The sequence below is a fragment of the Columba livia genome, chromosome 14 (assembly GCF_036013475.1).
Source record: "Columba livia isolate bColLiv1 breed racing homer chromosome 14, bColLiv1.pat.W.v2, whole genome shotgun sequence".
Taxonomy (NCBI): Eukaryota; Metazoa; Chordata; class Aves; order Columbiformes; family Columbidae; genus Columba; species Columba livia.
The window spans coordinates 3,156,300-3,180,149 of record NC_088615.1 but is presented as its reverse complement, the minus strand read 5'-3'; the positions used below and the strand labels follow the sequence as shown (position 1 = coordinate 3,180,149).

Below are 23,850 nucleotides of genomic sequence, written 5' to 3'. Positions count from 1 at the left end.
TGACCTCTAACACCAGAGTGGTTTCTATCTTATGGTAGCTCAATTTCACAACTCTGAATATACTTTTTTTTTGGAAGGAAAGCCATCCAAAGGCTTTTATAAAATGTTCTTCAGCCTTCAGGAATGAGCCAATTAAGTGCCAGGGTATCATTCCGTTTCAAATTGCTGAAGGGCTCAAGGAAACACAATCTGCTTTCTGCACAATGTGAGATGAATGTAGTTGTGGTTTCATTAGAAACCGAGCCGCAGAGTTTGGATACAGACCTCAACTTTTCCAAAGTTCAGCTGCGGCTCTCGCATTGGCAGCTGCATTTCCCTGCAGCGCTCTCTTTGTAACGGCCCTCCGTGAAGTCAAGAATCACCCATAGAAAGCAACTCCACTTGCCTGGAAGATCGCCTTGGGTCTAATTACTATTCTTCTCTTTGCAATTGAATAAACCTCCAGTGACTGAAGGGGAAAAGCTCTGAAAATGTCCCCTGAAAATCAGAGTCACATCGGGTCCTTCCCTCAGCATCCTCAGGCACACACACGTGTTCCCCTCCTCACCCCCCGGTCACCAAATAAACCTGCCAGAGCCACGGAGACACTCGGTCACATCTAGCTTTATTTTAATCCCGTCAGAAAAGTTCAAGAATTACACCAAAAAATACTTCAGTCTCTGCTACCTACTGACAAAAAATACACCACAAAATTATAAACTGGTCAGTGGTTTGCTGGAGTTTTGATTGTTGGTGGAGGGGGCGGTTTGTACATTTGGAGTGAGAAATGAATTTACAGGTGGAAGGGGAAGGAAGGATAGGAAATCAGACAATGGCATTTGGCACTACATTTTTAGCTACGCTATACAGTTATTTATCATGATGCCTGTTAGGACTGAGGAGTTCTGCCCTCATTTACACCCTCTAGTGTCTATGTATGCGAAATGGAGGACAAAACTGCCCAATGTGGGGGAAGAAGGGGCCAGTTCCTAATTTCCATCCCAGTGTAGCCACGAATCTGGAAAAGCAGCTGTAGTCAAAAGCGGACCTTGCGCTCCCTGTGCGCCCTGCTCCTGCTGCTCAGCCTCCCCTGCCTGTGCTGCCCAGGAGCGGAGCTGCTTTGCAGCTCAGAAAAGAAGATAATCCTTTTTGGTTTTTTATTCCAAATCCCACCAGTCTGTACTAATTGCACATGCCATTTGTGGGGAGAGGATGTTTTATGTTGTCCAGGACTGGATTAAGTTTGGGGTCCGGTCTGTGTTTGCAAGCGGAGATTTGATAGGAGCCTTGTACTTTGAGTGCACGCTATGGCCATCCCTCTCTAATTACCTACAAGGACATTAAATACTGAAGTATCTGAAGCTGAAGGAGGGAAGCAGGAGCGTCCCATTTCACAGGTGAAGGAAAATCAGGGGATGAAAAGCTAGAGGCTTAATACTGTTCTATACTATAAGCACTCTTGAGAGGCTGCTCAATGTGCAATGGCATTTCTTTGTCTCGTGGTGACCCTCCGGAGGGAGCTCCCGAGGGATGAAGCCTCATGTAACTTGCCAAAGGTCACGCAGGAAATCTTTGCCAGAAGCAGAAATACAGCCCTGATCTCCTGACTCCTAGCCCTGTGCTCAGAATTATATTCTTGATTTCACTACGGCAGCCTCCGTCTGCTTCCATCCTGCTCCGTATCCAAATGCCAACCGGGATTTCAGCCCCAGAGGCCAGCCAAGGTCACCAGCACAGTGGTGGCTCATTACAAACGCCTCGATCTCTCTGGCTTGACTTGGACCACTGTGCAGGGCTGTGTGTGTTTGCACACGTGTGTGACTGAGGGAGGGAGGGATGCTCACATTCCTCTGTCAGCAAATGAACACTGATACTAGATTCAATTCGACAGCGATATATCCCCCCTTTGGCAAGCAAAACAGCATCACAACGTCTTTGTAACAGGTTGTCTCTACCCTCTCTCTCAAAAGGATTTCAGCTCTTCCTTCACTGCGTGTTAAGCCATGTCACAGCTTTCCAGCAATGATAAAACTTTGCGGGATTCTCTTTGCTGCTTTTATCCTCTCTGGCTGTTCATCTAATTTGCTTTTTTTGTTTTTTAGTTTCTTTTTCTAACAAATAGTTAAGCAATGATTTAAAAATATTTTTACATCGTAAGGTACAGTCAACATCAAACATGCCTTTGTACAAGAGCTCAACTCGGTTACAAATCAACAAGAACAATGCACGAAAAGAAATATCCATTAAGATGACTCCTGCACTTGGTTTTTATTTATTCCTGCCGTGCTGTCAGCACAGCACCCTCAGCTAGAACAATGCAGTATAGACATGGTATTGTCCCCCCACCCTCCCGCTTTGCCCTTCACCACTTGGTAGCTTTAATGACCTTCTGTCTTGGCAGCCTTGGCTTCGTGGTTTACCGCTCCTGAAGACAGCCAGGGCGATACGGCCCGGGAGCTGGTCTGCTTGGCCATGCTGTAGTGGCTGATGACGGTGTAGAACCTGCCCCGGGAGTTGGAATCCTGTGCGGAGTAGTACGCGTCCAGCGAGGCCGGGATGCACCGCTTGTGCTGGAAACAGGGAGAAAGCAAGAGAGGTAGAACGTGGTCCCATCAGCCTCAGGCTCTCGCTTTAAAAACCTCAGGGTTAGCTGTTCACATGGATGACGCTGGACTTGCTGCAGCGAGAGCATCTGCTGCGCAGCCCCGACCGCCCGTCAGCGCCGCGGGGACACACAAAGGTTAGAGTCGGGCAGCAGCCCTCAAAACCTGTTGCTATTGGTAACCCTGATTGCAGCTGATTTCATCCGTGGATGGGAAGTGGGGACTGTAAAACAAAGTTCTGACCGGTTTGGTACGTTACTGGCACGCACAGAGACCGAGGCCCCTTGCTGCAGTCTGAGCAGGGGCGGCCGAGCTGCAGCTTCTGCGTGCTGGACTGGAAGCTCTGCAGAGCAAAGTCCAGAATTAATCCTCAGCCAGAGGACGGGCAGAGGCAGAGCAAGGGCTGACGTGCTGCTCTGCTAGAGTGTTTTGTCTCTGAGCTATAGCATGACCACCTTGGTCGGGGACGGTTGAAGCACAGCCCAGCAGACCAGCCCTTGTCAGGCTCGGCTGTGCAGACGCTGCCCACGCGTCTCCATTGCGCCAGCACAGACGCTTGTGCGCTAAGAACTGCACAGATAAACCAATTCGCTTTGCAGCAGCTGTCAAAGTGCAATCAAACAGTAACAAATGTCGGACCAGTTGGGATTCACCCGAGTTGAAGTGGTACCAAGGACAAAAAGGGCCCCAGGTACAATTATTATTAAATGATGAGATAACCCAACTCCCAGGTTAATATGACTAGCTGAAAGCTGAGTCCAAAACCTTTAATCTGTTTCAGAAGTTCAGGTCTGGATCTGATTCTGAAATTCATTACTCCGTTCTTACTTCATTTTTATATACCCTAAGAGAATAATTCACGATGACCAATACACCAACATTCCTACCCTGTTTTCCAGCCCACAGACTATTCCCAGAGTGGTCAAGACTCCTGTGAGTTTATGAGTTTATTCACAGTAAGAAGTCAGTGGACTATCTGGCCATTTTTTGTTCTTTTAATCTGAACAGACAAGGTAGATAGTTCTCTGTGAATATTCAATATAAAACCACTGGGCAGCAGGGTTGGAGCAATTAAGTTACATGGTTTTGTTCTTGCTAGAGGCCTAAAAACACCTGAAAATTAACTACATGTGCAGATTCAGATTTCCTTCACAAAAAGGACACAGGCCAGCACTCCGGGAGTTTGCTTTGCATTAAAATGTATGCCAGTAAACCCCAGTCACTTGACTGTTTGGGAAGCAAACATGGGATTCCAGCTGCAAAAAATCCATTCACAAATATGAGGGATTGTTCCTGAACATCTGTCTGTAGTGTTCACCAAATGCTAATCCCAACAATTACAGTGTAACAGTAGCTGATGGAGGCAGATGGAAATCCACATTTCCCATAACACTCTTCCCATTTCAACACATTCTTGCCAAATGTTCTGTTTGGCCTGGTCAAAAAAGCAGACTAGACTGTAACCGTGTAGTCAATTAGAGTCTATCATTATCTCAGGCAATTCGTCCATCTGAAGTTTCTTACCTTATAAACAAATCCATCTGGGCAACTGTGGTCGTAAGTAAAGGCTTTGTATACCACAAGAAACACTATGCAGGCAAGGAATGCAAGAGCCAGACTTATGAGAATGGTGACCTAAAAGAGAGGGATAATATTACTCTACACATGTTAAAATGGCATACGAGCAACCTCATAATTAAATGACTTATAGTAACAGCCATCCTAACAGCCTGCAGTCTTCACTCCACTGTGCAGTACTTAACTAAGCATGGTAATTGAATGAATGCTACATTCAATAGCCCTGAATTCTCACATCATTTCCATCCCCCATAGACCTTCAGGAGTGCACATTCCTGTGTTTAATCCCTTGCAAATGTATGGGTTTTGCTGAGGCATTTGGTGTTCTCAGTGGCTTTGTGTTCCCATGCTCAGCATCATCTGCTGGCCCAGCAGGACCTGTCAGCAGCCAGACTCCATCTTCAGGCTCTAATCCGTCCAGATAAGCTGCCTTATAACCATGGCAAGATCCTGCTTTTCTGATAGCAGAGCCAGGTGGGCAGGTAGGATAAATGAAGCCTTTGTAGGACACGTCCCTTTGTGCCTTATAAGCAATGTGATGAGGATAAGTTATGCCTTGAGTACCCTGCAGAAGGGAGGCTGGGAGAAAGGGAATCCTCCTTCATTTATCAATGCTGTGAAAGGATAATGCCCTGAGCACCGACAAATCCCAGCCTGTAAGTCCCACAGCATGTCCAAGAGTAGATGTTGGTGTTGGAAGTACCAGACACAACACCCTCTTTGGGTCAAATATTCCCCCTCTCCTCATCCCCAAGCAGGTCGCTTTGCTGCACCATTCTGTTGCATTGCTGTAGCTCCCTTCTCTCCAGCCCTTCCAGGTCCCTCTGGAATAGTTCATTCAACAGTGAGTTTCCTGGCCCTATTCAGATGTCTGGACCTGATTTTAGCTGAGCTGTGTCCTCCCTAAGGACTGAGCAGGGGTCCCAAATGCACTCTCATACTCCTCTTGCCCAAAGCTTTCTTGGTCCTGGCTGGTCATTCCACAAATGCCGCATAAATGGCCCTGGACTTCTACTGCCTAAACACAGCAACCCCTCCTGTTGACACTGCTGTCTCACACTGATCTAGATTGGCGTGCAAAATAAAACCATAATCCCTGTGGCTGCAGTGTTACCATGCAAACCAGAGCTCCTAATCAAATGAACTGACTCGCAGAGATGACGGGGGCGGGAACAGCGTCAGGGAAGCGTTCGGAGCTGCCGCACGGCCAGCGGCGCGGGGAGGGAGCCGCGGCAGGTCCCGGCTGGCCCCGGCACCCTGGGACGGAGCACCGGCAGCGCACGTCGTGCAGGATGCGCTTCTGCACGGGGACGGGGCTGCAACGCCCCCCTGCTCGCTGAGCCCGAGAGCCCGCGCTGAGGAGCTCTTACAGCAAAACACTGAGGTCAGCAATGGGTTGACGGGAGGGACAGTGAGCAATGAGGCTTTTCCCTACGCACAACCTCAGTCTGTTTGCTTCTGAGTCCAACTTTCCCATTGTGGCACCAGAAACCGAGCCCATGACAGCAAGTTTTCTGTTTTCCTCTGAGAGAACCACAACAGCAGGACATGGCAGGGACTGCAGGCATCCCACCACCCCACCATGCACATGCTCATCCTTAAAAACATGCCCCCACCCAAATATCAGGGCTGCACCTACCAGTACTAGAAGCAATCATCACCATTTACTGCCCTAGCGAGGACATTTTTGAGCTCTACCTTGTTATTTAGGGTTCATCCACCCTTTGGTTGTTGCAGTTATGTCACAATCCTCTTAATTTTCTTCTACGGGTGTTCAAAGAAATTGAATAGTAGATACAGGTGGAACTTGTTCCTCAGCTAATATACAGGAGATTGGTGATGGTAAAAAGTGGGGAAACACAGAGATAATTCCTACAGTATAGTGGACAGGCTTGTCAAGAACAGCAGATAATAAAAAGCAAGCTGGCCACAGAATTCATCAATATAATATTATTAATATAAAAATAACATTATGTAATACTAGTAATATTATATCAACAAAGACATACTAATTGCTTAATATTGTTTCACACTGAATTTTGCTCTAATTCTCTCCTTCGGTCATGGTAGCAGCTGTAATTCTGACAAGCTCTATGACACGCAACGCCTGTACAGACTCCAAGGGGCCACTGGAGCTGCCTGCAGTGCAGGAAAAGACTTCTCACCCTCATCAATCCTGCAGAAAGATGCACTGCCTGGTGACATGTGTTCCTGTTAGACATCTCGCACGGCACACTGGGACTGTTACTCAGAGAAGCTAAAGCAGCCCTGGCAATGCCACCTGCAACGCTGGAACACCCAGAGCTCCAATTCTGGAGGCTGTTTTAAGACAAAAAGAGCGAAGGTAGACCTGCATGTACGGTGTTAAATCTGACCCAAGAAATCCAGTTCAAAAGTCAGGAAAGAGAGGGGTGTGGAGACTGTATCTAGTAGGAGAGTTCATAAGTTCATTGTTAAGTCAGAATATTTTAGAATAAAGTACTAAAAGGTAAGAAAATTGGGGCTAACAGGCTTTTCTGGTGATGAACTGAAGCCCCAACCCGCCTTTTGGAACAATTGCCTGTATTAACCTCCTCCTTGGGGCCTAATTTGCTGCAAAATGGGTCAGTTAAGCAAAAGGCGGCTGCAGAGGGAGAAGCACTTACTGCTGGATCTCATCAGAGAACATGTGTAAGAGCCCTGGTGTGCTGACAAGGCAGCCGGTAGGAAAGGAGTGCAGTTGTACAAATTGCACTAGTCTGACCAAGAAAATATGGGCTCCACCTCCTTTCCATCCACGCACACTTGCCTGCAAGTTTGAATGGAAATACTTCAGACCAGCTTCGTGGTACCTCGTCCCTTTTCATAGTGCTGAAGAGGAAGAAGTCTCAGTTGGATTTAATGGAGATGGAAATGTAACTTGCTGTAATTTCTGACGCAAAGAGAAGTCAGATTACGCTTGAAAATAAATGTTAAAATGTCACTTTGAAATAGTATAGTCGAAAGGTGAGACTTCCAGATTAATTATGCCAAGACTTTCTACTTTTTCTAATAGACCTGGGAAAAGGTCCCCTCTCCAACAAGACCCATCACAACCCAGCTCTGGCAGGCCAGCGTGGAACAGCATTTCCCCATGTAGAGTGAGTGTCCATCCCAATTAAAAGAGGAGCATGTTAGGCCTAGTACTTCTACCAATGACAAGTTATGCAGTAATACAAAGATGACCATGGCACGAGTCCCCTTTGAGGTCAGTTTGACGGTACTAAAGCAACGTGTACATCTTGCTCTACCAAAGCAAATGCTTAGAAAGCAACTCTGGCTAGAAATTCAGAAAATCAGAAATGCTCGGCTCTCCAGTTTGGCTGTTCTGTCCTAAATACAACGCACAGTGAGAAAAAGAAATCTTGCTTGGGTTAACCTGAAAGAACAAACTGGCGCTGAGGGCAAAGAAAAAGGGCAACGAAATTACACCAAATGCCACCAGGAAATGCGTGAAGTGTAACTCAGTGAGAAAGTACCTCTTGTTCCTGAGCAATGAGAAGCTGCTCATCCTTTAGCTTTCTTTAGTAAATACAACCTTCCTAAAGTTCTTCCTTTAGCTTTCAGAAAAAGGAGGAACAAAGTCTGGAGCAAGAATGAACGTCACTTCTTTTGTTAAATCCCATGCACGTGCACAGCCTATGGAAATGACCATTAATAATGCGATTTGACTGGTTCCTTTCCTCTTGTCTGCACACTGAGCCCCTAAAAATAATAAATTCCCCTCTGGTCTGTCACTCTGCTCTGGCAAAGTGCTGACACCCAATTCATCACCCCCAGGAGCAGGTCCCTCCCTCTGGGCTGTAATTGAGCCCGTTCTCACCTCCCTCCTGCTGCTTCATGCGCTTGCAAAATTACAGCGTGACACAACATTACACACGATGACACATCGTGTAAAATTGCTCTGGGCTGAAATGTCGTGTAAAATGTTAAAACCCAGAGGAAAGGGAAGAAAAACCCACACCCCCCTCCCCGCCCACAGATATTTTGCCATGCCAGAGCTAAGATCCACCTCTCGAGCTATTCCAGAACATACAAAGCTTCATGAACATTCAAACACCAAAGAATCACAGAGCTGCAATACCTAATAAACATCCGCTCTTTTTTATGATGAACATGAACCCTGGCAGACTCTAAGCCATATAAACACTCACGGAGGGGAAATAAAATGTAGTGCGCAGATAAAACCTAGAAGTGCTGCAGGCACGAATCTGTCACGTGTGGCTGCTCGGGTGGCAGCAGAGGGGGATTTGCCTGCCCCCTCCCCACAGTCTTACATGACTCTCAAAGGTTCCCTTAGGAGAGGAGCGTCTGCTGGAATGGAGAAGAGAGAACATCATTATCAGACCAAAAAACTCCCCATCCTCTACAAAACGTGGGAAGAGGCTCTTAACGTCCATGAAAGACAACGTCAATCTCCCATCCGCAACAGCGCACCTGGCTTGGTTCCTCCCTACCTTTCCCACAGATGAAGTAAATGTTGCATTTTCACACCGCCATGGGCCAAACAAAAAGACAAATCCTCATCAGGATGTAAGTTGCCACTAGGTTTTGCTCCAGCGAGATTACATCTAATGGCGATGGTGCTCCAGTTGACCTGGTTCTCACGCTGTCCATCGAAGTATCCGTCCTGCTCTCTTTGATTTCAACAGCTGTCCATGGCTTATTTTTTTCATCAAAAATTCACTTTTTCCCTCTCTAGCTACAGTGAAAATCCTTATTTAAACGCAAACCAGAGAGCAATGCCACATCCAAACAGCAGGGCGTTCTTTTAATAGCCAATTTCGTTGCAAAGTTTCTACATTTTCATTCCTTGTTGCAAAAGATTTCGGATTTATGCCCCTAGTTTTCAGAGGGAGGGTGCACCCTTCACTCCCCATGGCAGCCAACAAAGGCTGAGAACTGCTGGTTCTTCCAAGAATCGAACCTTAGGGGCTTCCTTTGGTTTTTGGGAACACTACTGCACAGAGCAGTTATTCCTAAGGAAGGATTTTCAGACGGCAGGTGGGGAAGGTCCGTCAGCAGATGGCAGTTCCCTCAACTTTACGCACTGTTTGAACTGAGTTGGTAAGTATTATTTTTCCCTGTGGTGACTGGATGCAGACAGCTCTCCATTAGTATTCGGCATCCAACCCGCACTGGTGAGCTGCTGGGGGGGTGGTTTTGTTCCCACTTAAGCCACATATTACTCGCATTAGCAGCTGGAGGAACGTAACTTATAATCACGGCCCCAGTGTCTGGGCTTGTTGTTCCACCTTTCCGTTTTGTTCCAGGCTCCCTCGATGGTGTCACACACTGCGGGGACTCGGCATAAACATGGTAAAAAAGAAATAATAATAATTGGATAGGGAGACGAAATAACATGGGCGTTCAAAGGCAAACCACCTCACGGTGAAGACAGCCTACAGAACTGTGCAGCAACAGCTTTTGAAGAAGTAAAGAGCTGTTTTCTCTAACCCAAACCAGAGTTATTCTATGAAATTAATCGCGATTAATCTAACAAATTTACTCTGTTCAACATGGGTGGCAGAAGGAGCTCGGTAAGATTCCAAAAAGATTCGACATTTGTATGGAGAGCCTCCACATGGCTCCAAGTAGGGCTTAATAAAACAAAAGGTAAAGCCACCTCTTCTTCCCCCACTGCGTTCTTGCATTTGATGGTACGAACCAGTCATCCAGATCCAGATCCGCAAGGGCAGTCAGGTGTCTAAATCTCCTTTAGTTTCCTACAGGACACTAAAACCATTAGGGACCTTTTGTAGGCTCAGGTGTGTTCAGAGGGGTAAGAAATTGTCCACTGTGCTGTGACACATCTGCCTCTGTGTCATTCCATTGAAGGAATTAGCTTGGTTCTTATTTCCACTTTGTAGGAGAAAAAATATTTTGAATGAGGCAAAATTTAAAAATTGGCAGAAATTCTGTCAAGGTTATCGTCACAGAAGGGCATGAGAGCCACACTTGGATAGGCAATGAGGCTCTTTCCATAGTTTACAGCAATGCCATTACACCTGGAAACCTATCAATTCATTGCCAACCCAGTTAACAGTGAAACTTCAGGAAGGTAATTTTTTTCCCCTTCATCTCAGAACTTCTTCCAGCTGATAATTAGATGTAAGACTGACGACATTAGATCTCAACATGAAAGCTATGGCTAAAGTGAAAGACTCGGGAGCACTTCCCAGCTCCTGGTGTCCATCTGGACTGCCCCACCTGCATGCCAGGATAAAACCCAAGCCTGAATCGCTCCGCGGTTTGAATCCAGGCTGCTAATGTAAGAACGCCCAGGCATGGAGGCAGGGAGGGAGCCACAGGCTGACAGGTCACTTGGATGGATCGACTGGGGGCATCAGGACTCTGAAATACACCCCGAGAAGAGCTGCTCCACTGTTTAGACTCGGCCAAAGAACAAGTGTGGTGCATTGCCCGGCACTCTGTTACACAGCCCGAGCTGCAGGTAAAAACTATTAGGCTGCATTTCTTCAAAAATAGCATTTCACTTCTGTTTTTTTAACAGTCTTTTTGTAACAAGTTGCTGCTTTTTCTGATTTTATAGCCTCTGAAAATCTGAAAGGCTAACTGAAAAAAAGTGACACAATTGGGTCTTCATATTTGCTTGATACTGTTCAGGAAGATGTAGGATTTGTCCTTTATTATTACAGCACAGCTTTATTCCAGATGGTGTCCAGATTCTTAAATAGCATCTCTCAAGAGACGCTTTGTAAGAGGGAAATGTCCTTAGTCATGTACCTAAATCTTCAGAGCTACGGGAAAATATCCTTAGGAACGCATGGCTTCTTACATGACACTTAGGCGGGTTTCTTTTTCATCCTTTATCTTAGAATCCATAACCATAAATTGCGCCCAATTATCCTAAGAACACCGAACACCATCCATGAGGATGGTGTAACCTTGGGGTTCAAAAACACCTCACATCTGCTCCACTGGTTCTTTTCAGCCCAGCAATCGAAGCCCAAAAGGCTCACACAGCAGATAAATGAGAGGGTCACTTCTCCAACTACCCTAAAGCCTCCAAGGTGTTGATCTGAAACAGCACCAGCTGTTTCCCAGCCAGTTTGCTATCCCCGCCATGTCCCCACCATGTCCCCATCTCTGCAGCTGCCACCTCACCAGGACCACACCAGTGACCCTCTCCCAGTTTGCAAACTAAAAGAAACATCCACCTTCCAAGATGACAACGTACCCACCAGCAATTCCTCTGTGAGTGCAGCATGAGTGTGGAACAAGAACACCATGTATCTAAGCGATTTGTCAAATAATTAAATTACGCACACAATAACTAGCTGGCTCAATTATGTTAGCCAGTCTCCATCATGTAATATAATTTCTAGTGGCTGTTTAGGCACTAATAGCCTCAGATCTTTTTAACTGTGTCTGGTGCCAGCTGCGATCTGCATGACGTCTTTCTGTGCCAAGTCAAACCCCTTGAAAGGAAAATTCATGGCTCATTTGCCAAGCCCCCATTCCTTACAGAAGGTCTAAAATGACATTTTCAATAAGGCTGCTTCCACCATTGAGTATTAGTGAATTTCTACTTAGGTAGAAAAAAAAGCTCTGTTTGGTTGGTTTTTCTTTTCCGCCATTTAATGTCATTAAAAAATCCCTCATCAGAATAGGCTGGCATATTCAGATGCCACCATATTGCTCCTAGGAACACCAAATAAGTACATGACCTTTTTGGCAGAACATACGGGTATTTAAAGGTCTTTTGTTCCCCCCTCCTCCTCCTAGAATAATATTTTCTCCCCTTTTCAACTATCATAAGCCTTCTGTCCTTATTTCTGTGACTCTGCTACCTTCTAAAGAAAAGAAGCAAAAACCTAAAATTAAACAAGTGGGGTGACTCAGGGCCACTGCTTATAAAGGCACTTTTCTTCCTAAACCCGCGGTCCCGATCACACCTGACACACCATTTCATGAGCTGAGCAATGCTGGAAGGGGCTTCCTTCCACATCACTAATTTGAGATGGTTTTTCAATTAATGGGATTGCAGCAGAGATCCATCATCTCCGCAGATAACCCTTCATGCTGCAGTTTCCCATCGCACTGTGCAAAGCTTCGGTTGTGACAATTCCTTCGGTCCCTTCACGTGGGATGTGACAACGGGTGCCTCAGCTCATCAAGGGCCCTTTTAAAATGCATTATCAGCAATACAAGACAAATCAAGTCATCAATAAAATGTCTCCTTGCCTACCCTTTGCCTGCCAAGTTGTAACCTCTGAAGAGTCTCATACATGCAAAATCAGCCCCTCTGCCCGCTTCCCTCGCGTTGCTTTTGGTGCGGGGAAAGCATTGGGAGCCATGAGGAAGAACATGGCAAAAGACTTGGGACATGCAGGGTGAGGTTCTGCTCTGCTGCCTGTCTTTGGCAGCTGATCCACACTCAAGCGCAGCCCCACGGCGAGCTCTCTGCTCACAGACACGCCAGCCAGATCCACCCAGAGCTGCGAGAGTCCAAGTCCCCAAAAGTTTGGCTTTTTCTGGGCCTGTTTGTGCAAAACCACCGAAGAACCAACACTGCGTGCCAGGACATGAGATAACCTTCCCCTGCCACTCCCCGGTCTCATGGACTTCTTAGATAAAACACAATCGAAGGTTGAGCTTGCACAAATTAAAACACCTTTGTTCAGTGCACCCTTGTGGTTAAAAAAACAATCAGTTGGAAGTTCACTCCTTGCAGAAGGTCAACATGTTCATATGCATTTCAACATCTATATCCACCACCACAGGTCAGGTAATAAAGCTGATAATAGAGCAACATTCATGGTCCACTACACCCATTTCTCTTAAAAAAAACTCTTATTATGTGTGTGCTTCATACAAGGACAAAGTGAGGGCTTGGTGAGCAAAGTGTCCCATGGCTAACTTAAGAATTAAAAGCCTTTCCATTTTAAATTAGAAATGTGAAGCTTTATTGCTGCAAATGACTTACAAAAGCTACTCTTTTAAAAACAACCAACAAAAATGAATAATCTAGCTGATTACGATGCCTTCAAAGGCATGAGGCCAGTCCCATTAGCTGTGGATCTGACACAACAGGCTTAATACATCTGCAAGTACTAACGAGAGGGAGCTCAGGTCTGTTTAACATTCAACCAGCAGCCTGCACTGCTTTATAAAGAGAGAGAATGAAACAGTACATGGGGAAAAAATGTACGAGTGAAGCATTTCTCTTCTCTGATTATTATATTTTTTTAGCATTCTGTGGTTTGGCTACAAGACTCCAAATGGACTTCACGATGGTCAATAATCTTTGCTTTGGCTTCAGTCTGCTGAAAACTCTCTCCTTCTCCATCTCATTTGGTCCCTTTTGCTGCATTAGCCAAACTGGTATTAAGCACATTTCACTCCACCCCAAATGCTGATGAGAAAATTACTCAAAAAATCGGGTTTACTGTAGGGTGGCAGAGGTATCAGAACGTAACACGGCTTTGTGTTGTTGCAGACAAAGATGCAGCGTAAGACATCATTCAGATGAAATGGAAACTGCAATTACATTTTGTAATGAGCAGAATGGGTATCTCCGTGCAGTCACTTAGGAAAACCTTTTTCAAGCATTTTGTTCCAAAGCGTAGGGTTAGTGGAGGTTTCTGCTCTGTAACTCCGTTCTTCCTCCAATATATCATAGTTCGGAGAATTTAGGTTCAGCAGGTCTGCCCCACAAACCCCTAGTCGTGAATATTCTTCCATTTTTAGCCATTAACTTTCTTCTTCTCTTCGAAAATCAATTAAAGGAAAAAAATAACCCCAAACAAGCCTGTTCCGCTGGTTACTCTGTCAGTGCTTGCAGATGGAAAAATACAATATATTTGAGGTGATTCTTCTGACTTTGTAAAACAGTATGCACGTGTGTTTCTACAAAAATAAGCATAAGCAATGATCTATTTAATACAAAAGCTATGTCTTTATTTTCTTTCCCTTTGCTTTGCTAGGTGGTCCCTAAGCCAGCCATATAGAGCATTCTAGTTAAATCAAAATATAGTTTTTTCCGTGTGTTTTACACATGGAAACTCTTCCTGGCTTCAGCTTCTTGGGCCCCAGGCTGCACCAGGAGGGCAGGGATTAGCTGAGAACTCTTACAAAAAGCACAGACTTGTACCCAGACAGGGAAACCTTGCAGGGTTTATAGCACCAGACCTTGAGATGTGACCAGAAATATCTGTTTTCTGCCAGCTTAGCCACAAATCCACAGTCGGCTCCTCCCCACAGCTCCAAATTGTCACTGATGATCACAAACGGCTCCATCAATCTACCTGAGTGCCAGCTGTGAGACCAACTGGGACAGATGTGACCGATCCTCTTCTCTTCCCATCACAGCCAGAGGAGGAGAAGGACGATTTCTGTACCCAGGCAGAAAAATGATGAGCGACATTTCGCACCTCCCTCCAGACACACCGTAATTGAGAGTCTGGGTCCGCACAGGTGCCCGTTTGCGTCGGATGTAAGTGGATGCAAGGGCAGAAAGGGCTGGGCAGTGGATTTTTGACAAAGGAGAAACTGAGACCCTCTGCATTGCAGTGGAAAATATTCAGGCTCCAAAGCCAAGGCAAAGCTTGGCCTTGAGAGACACATCATTCCATCACTGTCTGGAGAAGACCCAGGTGTTGTGAGGGTCGCCTGACCCCCCCCTCAAAAAGCACATGCCCACTGGGAAAGGAGATCGCCTGATGATATTATAGCTGAGAACTCCCCAGGGAAGCGAATGAGCCTCTAAATCAGTCCCTGGAGACTGAGATCAACCCCTTCACACCGACACCTCTCCAAGGCTCAATGGGGAAACACCGAACCATCCCCAGCGCTGGTGCAAAATGCCTGAACACTATCACCCCGACTGCCTTTCTGGTTTTCCTCCCCTTCGTTCCTTGTTCTCCCGGATCACACAGCCCATCGGAACGCTGCGCAACCTGGAAACGTCTCAGCCACATTAGCAATTATCACCAAAGTGAGAAAAATCCCAGTGTATTAGAGCGTGTTCCCTCCCTCGAGCACCGCGCACATTAGTCAGTGTAATGGGATCTTTCAGCAGCCACTCTGCATCGCCCAGATTACTGATGTGATGTGGCAGTCACCATGGTAACGTTGTTATTGGTAGTATTAAAAAGCAGTAAGGAAAATGGTCCTGCTCACACTCAGGAGTCCTTTCTCTAGGAGTTACTCCTGCTCTCCGATAACTTAATAATTAAGGGAATCTTGTTTTGTAGGGTGCGGCCGGAGACAAACCAGTTTTGTTCTAAGTCTTTCACATTCGGTCAGACAAACATAATTGTTTCAAGGCATGAGCATTTCAATGACAGAAACAATTGAACGGGTTCCACTATATTGTAAGAACCTGTTGAAAAGTGTGTTGAATAACGACATCCCGTGGATAGTGGACCTGCATCTATCACAGCAGTTTCAGGGTGGAGAGAGGTGAGGGTTGATCTAGACATAAGAAATATCTTGTCATTGCATACTCAAAAGGAATGGACTGCACAGCCAGTGACAATACTTGCAGATGATTTTTTCCAGGTAGATAAATTGCTCACAATAAAACATCTTAAATATCTCAGTTTCTCCCCTGTACAACCACTCCCAACTTATTCTGTTAAAGACAAGTACACAGTTTAATTATTCCAACTCTGAAAAAACGGTAACTTCAGCTTTGCTAAGAAAATGATCCAAGCAAAGGAAAGAACTGTGGAAAACCTGAGAAGTCAGATAACTACAGCAGGTAACTATAATGCAGCTAATAGTTACTAAATCACTGTCTCCCCAAAAAAGTAGTAATGAGTAGCTCTATGGTGTTTAGTGATACCCTGTTTCCCTGAAAATAAGACCTACCCTGAAAATAAGCCCTAATGTGACTTTTCAACATTTTTGAGGATGCTCAAAATATAAGTCCTACTCCAAAAATAAGCCCTACTTACAGTCCATAAAAAAGTCAATTTCAATAGGGTCCAGGCAGCTATACATGTAAAAAAGTAATAAGTTTTGGAGCAAAAATTAACATAAGACCCTGTCTTATTTTCGGGGAAACAGGGTAACAGAGGTCAAATGGTTTGCATGTGAAGCTGTGTAATAAAGAGCAATTTGCGCAAAACCAGTAACAGGTGGGCAGTTATGTGTGTCGACCCGACGCTCCGTGTTGTAAACCTACGCTGAAAAGCCTCTCCAGTACCTTTTCTGGTGCTATCTGGAGACAGAAAAATCTGGGCAAACTCAGGGCTAGCGCAGGTCTGCCCGCACTCAGCGGGTCCGACTGCACTAAGCAAAAATCCATCAGCAACTCTTCACCAGCTTGTTTCTTCTTAAGCAGGATGCTGATGTGTTGAACACAAGCTCCAGGTAAGTAACAGTCAAGAAAGTGAGGAGAAACCCACTCTTCACCTTATAAATGCTTCTGGTTGATTTCTGTGTCATCTGGACTGGCCAGAAGACAAAAGGAGTCATGAGAAAGTCTGTTTTCCAGAAGTAACAAGACCTTTCATTCAATGGATAATCTGCTTGAAGAGGGAAAGAGCATGTGATCTCATTTCAGCACTGACAGAAAGAAATAAGGGCAGAAACTCGTGAGAATGAAGACACTTGCATATGAGAGATTGTTCTTAAAAGCTGTAACATAAGATATCACTGGCAAAAAGCAGTAAGCCCTCTCTCAAATGCAAAGGGTTAGACCTGTTGTCCCACAAAGGAACATGATTCTGTGGAGCCATCACATTTGCAGACCTTTCCTAGTGCACCTCAGTGTCATCACTGGATGGCCAAGCATGGTAACCTGCACCACTTCCAAAGCGTGCAAAATGGAAGGCAAACACCAGCCACCATTTCCCTCCAGACTGAGAAACCTTGGTGTTCATCGTTACTGCGAAATAAGATCTTTGCAGTTCAAAAAATTCCTAGAGGGACACACTCAAAAGGCATCGACACTCTGGAGGAGACGAGGGCTATAAACCATTGCCAGTCAGCTTGGAAAAGATGTTGTCATTGCTTCCCTGAGGAGGAGTAAAATGATATAGGAAATTTCTTTTATGTACGGAGGGCTCAACCATAATGCTATTTTAACATCATTTTCTTGTAACTATTTAAACATTTGTTATAAAGTATGTATGGGGTGACTCATCCCACTGAAGAATTAGCCTAATTGGTCAAACTTCCAGGACACTGTGTGCTGAGCTACAGAGAATCATCATCTCATCTATTAGGAGATGTGACAAGTTGCAGAAGCGATCTAAAATTACTGGAAGAGGTGGTGTGAAATAAGAACCGTCGCCTAGGGACAGTCTCTTCTTTACGATAATTAAAGAGCTCAGATCTGTGCTATTCTGGATGGATGAAAAATATGCATGCATAAGCTTAGATTCTGGCTTTGGCTTGCTCATGCGAGAAAGGTGTCTAATAATTCATTAGCCTCTTCAATAAAAGATACCCAAAAGGTGGAATAAAGGGCATCTGTGGATTTGACTGCCATGTTCATATGGCCCCAACATTCACACCAGAGATACTGCTCTTCTGTATAATGCAGCTACATGACGCAAGAAAATAGAGAACCTGGGAAAAATGTCCTTCTTCCCTGAGCGTGTTCCCATAGCAAGTGACCACAAGTAGAGGAAAGAAAAGCACTTCATCTACTGAAACAGGAATGTTCAAACCCTCTCCAAAGAGAATATTATGGGGTGGGGAGCACAGCCGTAAGGATGGAGTCCCAGCAGCGTTTTTCCACAGTAATGACAGAGATTCACTTTGCCATATTTCTGTTTCAAGTGATGGTAATTGTACTCTTTGGGTGAAAAATAAAATATAAGACATCTCACTTCATGTTTCCCAGGATGCCAAAGTAGTGCAATAGCAGACAGAAGGGGATCTCTTGGCTGATTCTCTGCACTGTCTTTCTTTCCAGGCTCTTTCCGCAGCACACCGAGATGGATTCCTCCTCAGATTAGTAAAGCCATGATAGCAAAATTGCTCCCTACAAAACCCCTTGAATTCAAGCATTGCTGTGGACTCACCCTAGTTGTACCCACATTTCCCATACAGATCTGACATATTTAGAGTGCGCTAAACCAATGGACCATCTACACTTGAATGGACTTTTTGCCTTTCCCTCCATTATTTCTCTCGCACAAATCAATGGGATGATTTACTTGCTTCTGCCAGTATATAGCTACCAACAGCCCAGCTCAACTGCAGACAAATACTTTGATTTTAGTAAGTGCGTTAGAAGAAGGTATGGATGATATTTCCAACGCACCACACACTGGAAAGCTATATAAAGCCACCAGCCATGATCTCATTTATATTTCCATCTTTTAAGCTTTTTAAAGTATAGCTAAACTAAGACAGTAAAAGTTAAGTATTTACTACGATTTCCTCTTACAAAAAACAAATGTAAAGTGATTTCATCAGTACCAAATAATAGGCCTGCGTATAACCAGAGGGCAGTATTTTTAATAATGTCACTAAAAATATGCTCTGGTATAAAAAAAATGTGATGCAATAAAAAAAAAGTACAAAATTTAATGAAATCTTACCTATTATCTGAGCTCATTTTTGTCAGGAAATAATATTACAAACTTAATACGATACATGGAAGCCTTATGAAAAGCAGGCAGGGAGAGGCTTATAGTCTTATCCAGTATTAGACGAGGGGCTGAGTGATTAATAAGTTGACATTGAAGTGCCGGGAATGAAAATCGTATGGACTTTAGGGAAAGGAAATAGCTGGAAAATGAAAGTGCGGTGCTGCCAGGCTGCAGAGGAGGAGGCAGAGGAAAATCAGATGCTCTCTAGCAGGAGTAGATGAAGTGAGATCTATCTGTAGCCGTGGGCAAGCTGTGTATCTAACCTACAGGCCATCGGCATACATGGTGCGTATGGATGAGATGTTCTTGATTGTTTTTTTTGAAATAACAAGGCCAGATCTTCTGATGGGATTAAAACCTGGTCTTGCACTGACCTTAACACTGTTCAGGGCTGCAGGATTAAGTTTTAAATACCCAGCGAAGCACTAGTATTTGCAATATCAATAATGCCATTTACTGCGGGTCACGAGCCAACGCATCGCTTCCAGGAGACTCCACATTTACTGGTGTTTCTCAGGCACAGTGTGTCTGGTTCTGATTTGTATGTTGCTCACACTGGAAAACATCTGCTGTGGTTTCCAAGCCTGGGGATTTAACTGTGGCTGTTTAAGTTACTAGTGGTAGCAATGGAGAGTCACTATTGGTGGTAAACAGGTGCTACACATGCAATGAGATCAGTGAAGGCTTCAGTCCAAAACAACAGTGTGTAAGTCCCTGATAAGTAATTTAGATCAAGACATGTGATGTCCACTGAAAAAAAGAAAGAAAAAAGTAAAAATAAAAGCTATAAACATTTATTCACAGATCTCTTAGAATAAATTATGGCTTTAAATACCCTGGGTGAAAGCAACAGAATTGTCCTTGTGAACTATGTGTCAGTGAATTTGGGGAAAAAAACTGAAACAGTGTCACTCTATAGTCTTTAGAAGAGAGTAGGTAAACATTTCTCCTTTCAAAAACTGAACAAACCTTATTGTGAAGTTTATCGAGGATGAATGGTAATCGTTTTTTATGTCTCACTTCCCAATTTTAAAGGTGATCGTTTTCTTCTAAAGTACTAGAAAATTATTATAATAAACTTATTTATTTCTTGCAACACCAAGAACAACTGGGCCAAATGAGAGGCCACGCAGTCCCTGGAGTCGATTCCTGTTGATTGCCAAGGACGACACCCTTTCACCAAAACTGATAAGCCAAACCCTAGCTTTCTGAGGAGCAGCACTACACCTGGGCACCGCCTATTTGCTGTGTTTTCTACTCAAATCATTGATATTCTCTCTGATTTTAGAAACATGAAATCAGATCTCACACGGTTATCACTGCCACGCTCTGCGGTTTAGGAAAAGCACCGTATCTTCTCAATGAAAAGGGAGAAATCACCAGTGGCTACCGAATGTTAGGAGGAATGGAGCTCTTCTAATATGCTGCAGCCAACAGGAACTGAGGGCACTCAATAGTTCATGAGTTTCTTTCCATGTTTGAGTAGTGTCTGTTGAAATTGCTCAAGGAAATGTTTTTTCATCAAAAAATTCCAGTTCCTGTGAAGCAAAACTGCTTCCAGGATGGGATATGCTCGGATTCTTGTCTAACACCTCTTTTTTAATCCGGTTTGAAATGGATTTTAACTTATATCAGTATAAATATGTAATAATGAAATATTTTAAATAGGAAAAGGGTTGTTTGACTACAAGACAGAAGACTGTTTCAAAGGAGCAATAAACTGGCTCAATCAAGCTTCACTGTGATATTTTAGTTCTTTTTAAACACAAATGCCCGAGAAGAAGAAAAGAGTCAAACTTGTTTTACTTTCAATTTGGGATGGAAAACATTTTCATAAGTTCTCCTGGGAAAAGGAAAACATTTCCCACTTTAGACCTAATTATGAAAAGGTATTTTCATGACTGTCCCCCCAAAAAGAAAAAGCTTTATATTCCTGGAGATAAACCTCTCCTTGACCCTAGTGATGAACGAAGTGTTACATGTGTTATGTCCTTACTGTCACTTGGATTCGGTTATTTTAAAACAAATAGCATTTGCATCAGAAGGCAGCACAACAACCATTTCTTACCTTTAGTCTTTCTGTGACACCATCAGTGAAACTGACTGTGAATTCAGCAATTTTGGGCACTCTGAGTTTTCCTTTGTTCTTCTGGTCAGGCTGATATTCTGTTCTTGTTTTCACAATTACCTGGAAAATACCAACACTTTTAAGGTTTCTGCACCGAGTATACATTTGGTTGTTTTTATTGTTATCTAAGCTTTTCTATATAAACCATCCCCTGGACCTACACAAGTACCTTGGGACCATAAATCAAGAGAAACAAATCATACCCTCAGCAACTAAGGGAGACCGACAAACAGGCAGATACACAGACCTAGGACAGTGATCTTATCACGCTGAGTCTTCAAACAGAAGACAGCAAAATGTCTGACACCCATTTTGTTTTAGGACTAAGCATATAATTTTTATGTTCTACTCAACAGGCAGAACACACAGAACAACAGCCCATCCTAAAGAGGAGCCTCGCTTATTAAAAGCCCCATCCTAACAAGTTCCACTGAAGCCAATTTAAACATAGGCCATTTGGTGTGTCATTTATTCAGGCTCCAGATTATCAATATTAATCTCATATTATCACCTCAGGTTTGCCCCAGAAGATCTCAGTGTCATTTGCTGACTAATCCAGGTCCTACTGATGGTATAAAAATGAGGTGTCTCATGCCAATGGAGAAGCCCTAAGTGGCTTTTATAAGGCTACGGTCAAATTACCAAAACCACATTGTCAATCTACATCAAATTTACTTGTAACCTAGAATGACTCTAAAAATTTTGGGCAAAATGCACCCAGGGCAAACACAGAAAAGGTAACACCTAATGCCAGCTGCTCCCAGAGGGGACGAGCATCAGGGCTCTGCTCTGAAACTAATAGTCCCTCAGAGGACTGAGTGCATCCATCCCATTATACACAAGAAGCTCAAAAACTACCCATCCATGAGCGTATGCAGCACAACAGCGATGTGAGAGCATGCCAGGATAGCTACACTGCCCTCATCTAGCTGGAAAATGCAAGAGAAGACAAAATGGCCTTGTCTTCAGCACTGGCCAAGAGCTGGAGCTCATCCATAGAGAGGGGGTTGAGGTCTTGAAGGACAGAAAAAGATGAAGCGATGCACAAGGTTGAGTTACCAGCTGATGAAGACCTTATTTCCAAATGAAGACAGCAAAGTATGATTTGGACCAGAGAAAACCCCAGGTATTTAATCCTCCTGCACTTCACACCATGTGAAAAATCAGTGAGGGAAAATCAGCGTGGAGGCATAAGCCAATTTTCTGGATTCAAATGCAAATCATTAAAGACTGATGAATATTTACATCCTTCAGTGAATCCCTCTCAATAATATTTATTACAGTAGCATTTGCAACATTAAGACTTGGGAAGAAGAGGGGACAAAAAGCCACTCACACATATTTATATCAGCAGTTTGGAACTCAGGATTTCTGATGACACAACATAGATGATGAGATACGACACGTGGGGGCACCCGTGATGCGGTAAGTTTGGGATGAACCCTGACCCTGCTCTGAACCTATTATTGAATCTAACCCCACAGAGTGGAGTACATAAAGCAAAGCTCCCTCTCCATCCAGGACAAACTGGCCCAGTTTAGCTCTGAGCTCTGAACAAACAACAACCTCATTTTTTCACTCAAAAGGAGGCAAGTGCACTCAGGACTCCACACACCTGGCCCCCAGCTTCCCACCCTCCTCGCTGGCCTTTTGTAAGCCCAGAACAGTAAATTCTGTTCTCAAATCTATCAGTCACAGTGTCCAGGTCTCCCAAATTGACGCTTCCTGCCTGAGATAAATCTCAGTTGCTGACAAAATCTCTAAACATACACGAGGGCTTTCTCACAAACTCTAACGTTAGATCTTAATGAACCACCACGAAGCCAGAATATAAGGAAAAAATTTAAAGCCTCACTTGTTTCTAGATGTAATTTCATTTTCCTTCACTCTATGTCATTAATGCTAGTTTTCTTATGTGTATTTTTTAATTGTTGGTACACTCAGCTAATATCTTATAAGCAAGAGAATTTGAATTATGCTGTCTACAGGGATCCAGCATTAGACTGAAAATAAACCCACACAGCCCTTCGCGAGGCATCACATTCAAGTCCAGTAGCAATATCTATCATGTCTGCGAATAAATAAAGCAGCTCAGTCCCCAGCCAGATCAGAAGCTCCTTGAGACCCATTTGCTGCCTGTGCCAGCAGTGAAATGTGTCTGTGTGCACAAGGCTGGACTCATCCCGCTGGTCAGTGTTTCGCAGAGAAACCTGCAGAGGTATCAAAAAGCTTTAGCAGAGGAGCTAAGAAGTACCTTTGCTAAATGCCTTTTGGCATTGCAAAAGCTAAATATCTGCTCTGCGGGAGTATCTTTGTCAGACACCTGGTGGAATTACTCAGCAGAAGAAAGACAGGTCAGTCAGTCAGGTCTCCTCTTTAAAGAAGAGCACAGAAATAAAATGACAAAGGACAAACAGAACACTGGAAACCTGTAGCGCGGGGGTAGCGTTCAATATTGCGGCAGGAACGATAAAAATGCAATTTTGCTGAGGGCGCTGGGTGCAAATTTAGAAGAAAAGAGCTACCTCTTGTTCAGTCGCCTACGGTCCAAATAAATACGCCCGAGCACGGATCCCACTTTGGCAGCAGCGCTCACCCGTCTCCACCTGGTGAGCTGCCTCGGGGAGCCCACGCAAAGGCGTGGAAACAGAGTCGTGTTCACCACGCTCCCAGAGCCTCCTGCAGCGAGGGCGCCCGGCCAGGGCCCCCCCAGCAGCCCCAGGCAGGAGCGAGCACCGCGGGTGGTGGCACAGACAGACACACGTGCAGCCTTCAGCGGGGCGTCTGCTGCCCTGACAGTGCAAATGCCACTTGTGTCACTGAAACGACTCCACATCAGAGCTGCTCACAACCCAAAGGAACTTTTCTAACGCACCAAGTATTAATCTAAGCACAAATTTAGAAAAGGAACAATTAATCTTATAAAGATTTTTTTTTTTTTCCTATATTTGTAGCATTATCGGTTATT

The 23,850-nt window shown here is 44.4% G+C and overlaps 1 protein-coding gene across 2 annotated transcripts in view; it reads right to left on the bottom strand.

Annotated features, from left to right (window-relative positions):
* Positions 1-587: 587 nt before the first annotated feature.
* The window catches only part of NSG2 (neuronal vesicle trafficking associated 2), a 34,636-nt gene continuing 11,373 nt past the window's right edge, over positions 588-23,850 (bottom strand). For both annotated transcript variants that reach the window (XM_065029539.1, XM_065029540.1), the window contains exons 3-5: positions 20,823-20,942; positions 4,107-4,217; positions 588-2,549 (exon numbers count right to left, since the gene is read on the bottom strand). In XM_065029539.1, the coding sequence (XP_064885611.1) occupies positions 2,358-2,549; positions 4,107-4,217; positions 20,823-20,942 (423 nt within the window). In that variant the 3' untranslated portion in view covers positions 588-2,357. The remainder of the gene's footprint in view (positions 2,550-4,106; positions 4,218-20,822; positions 20,943-23,850) is intronic.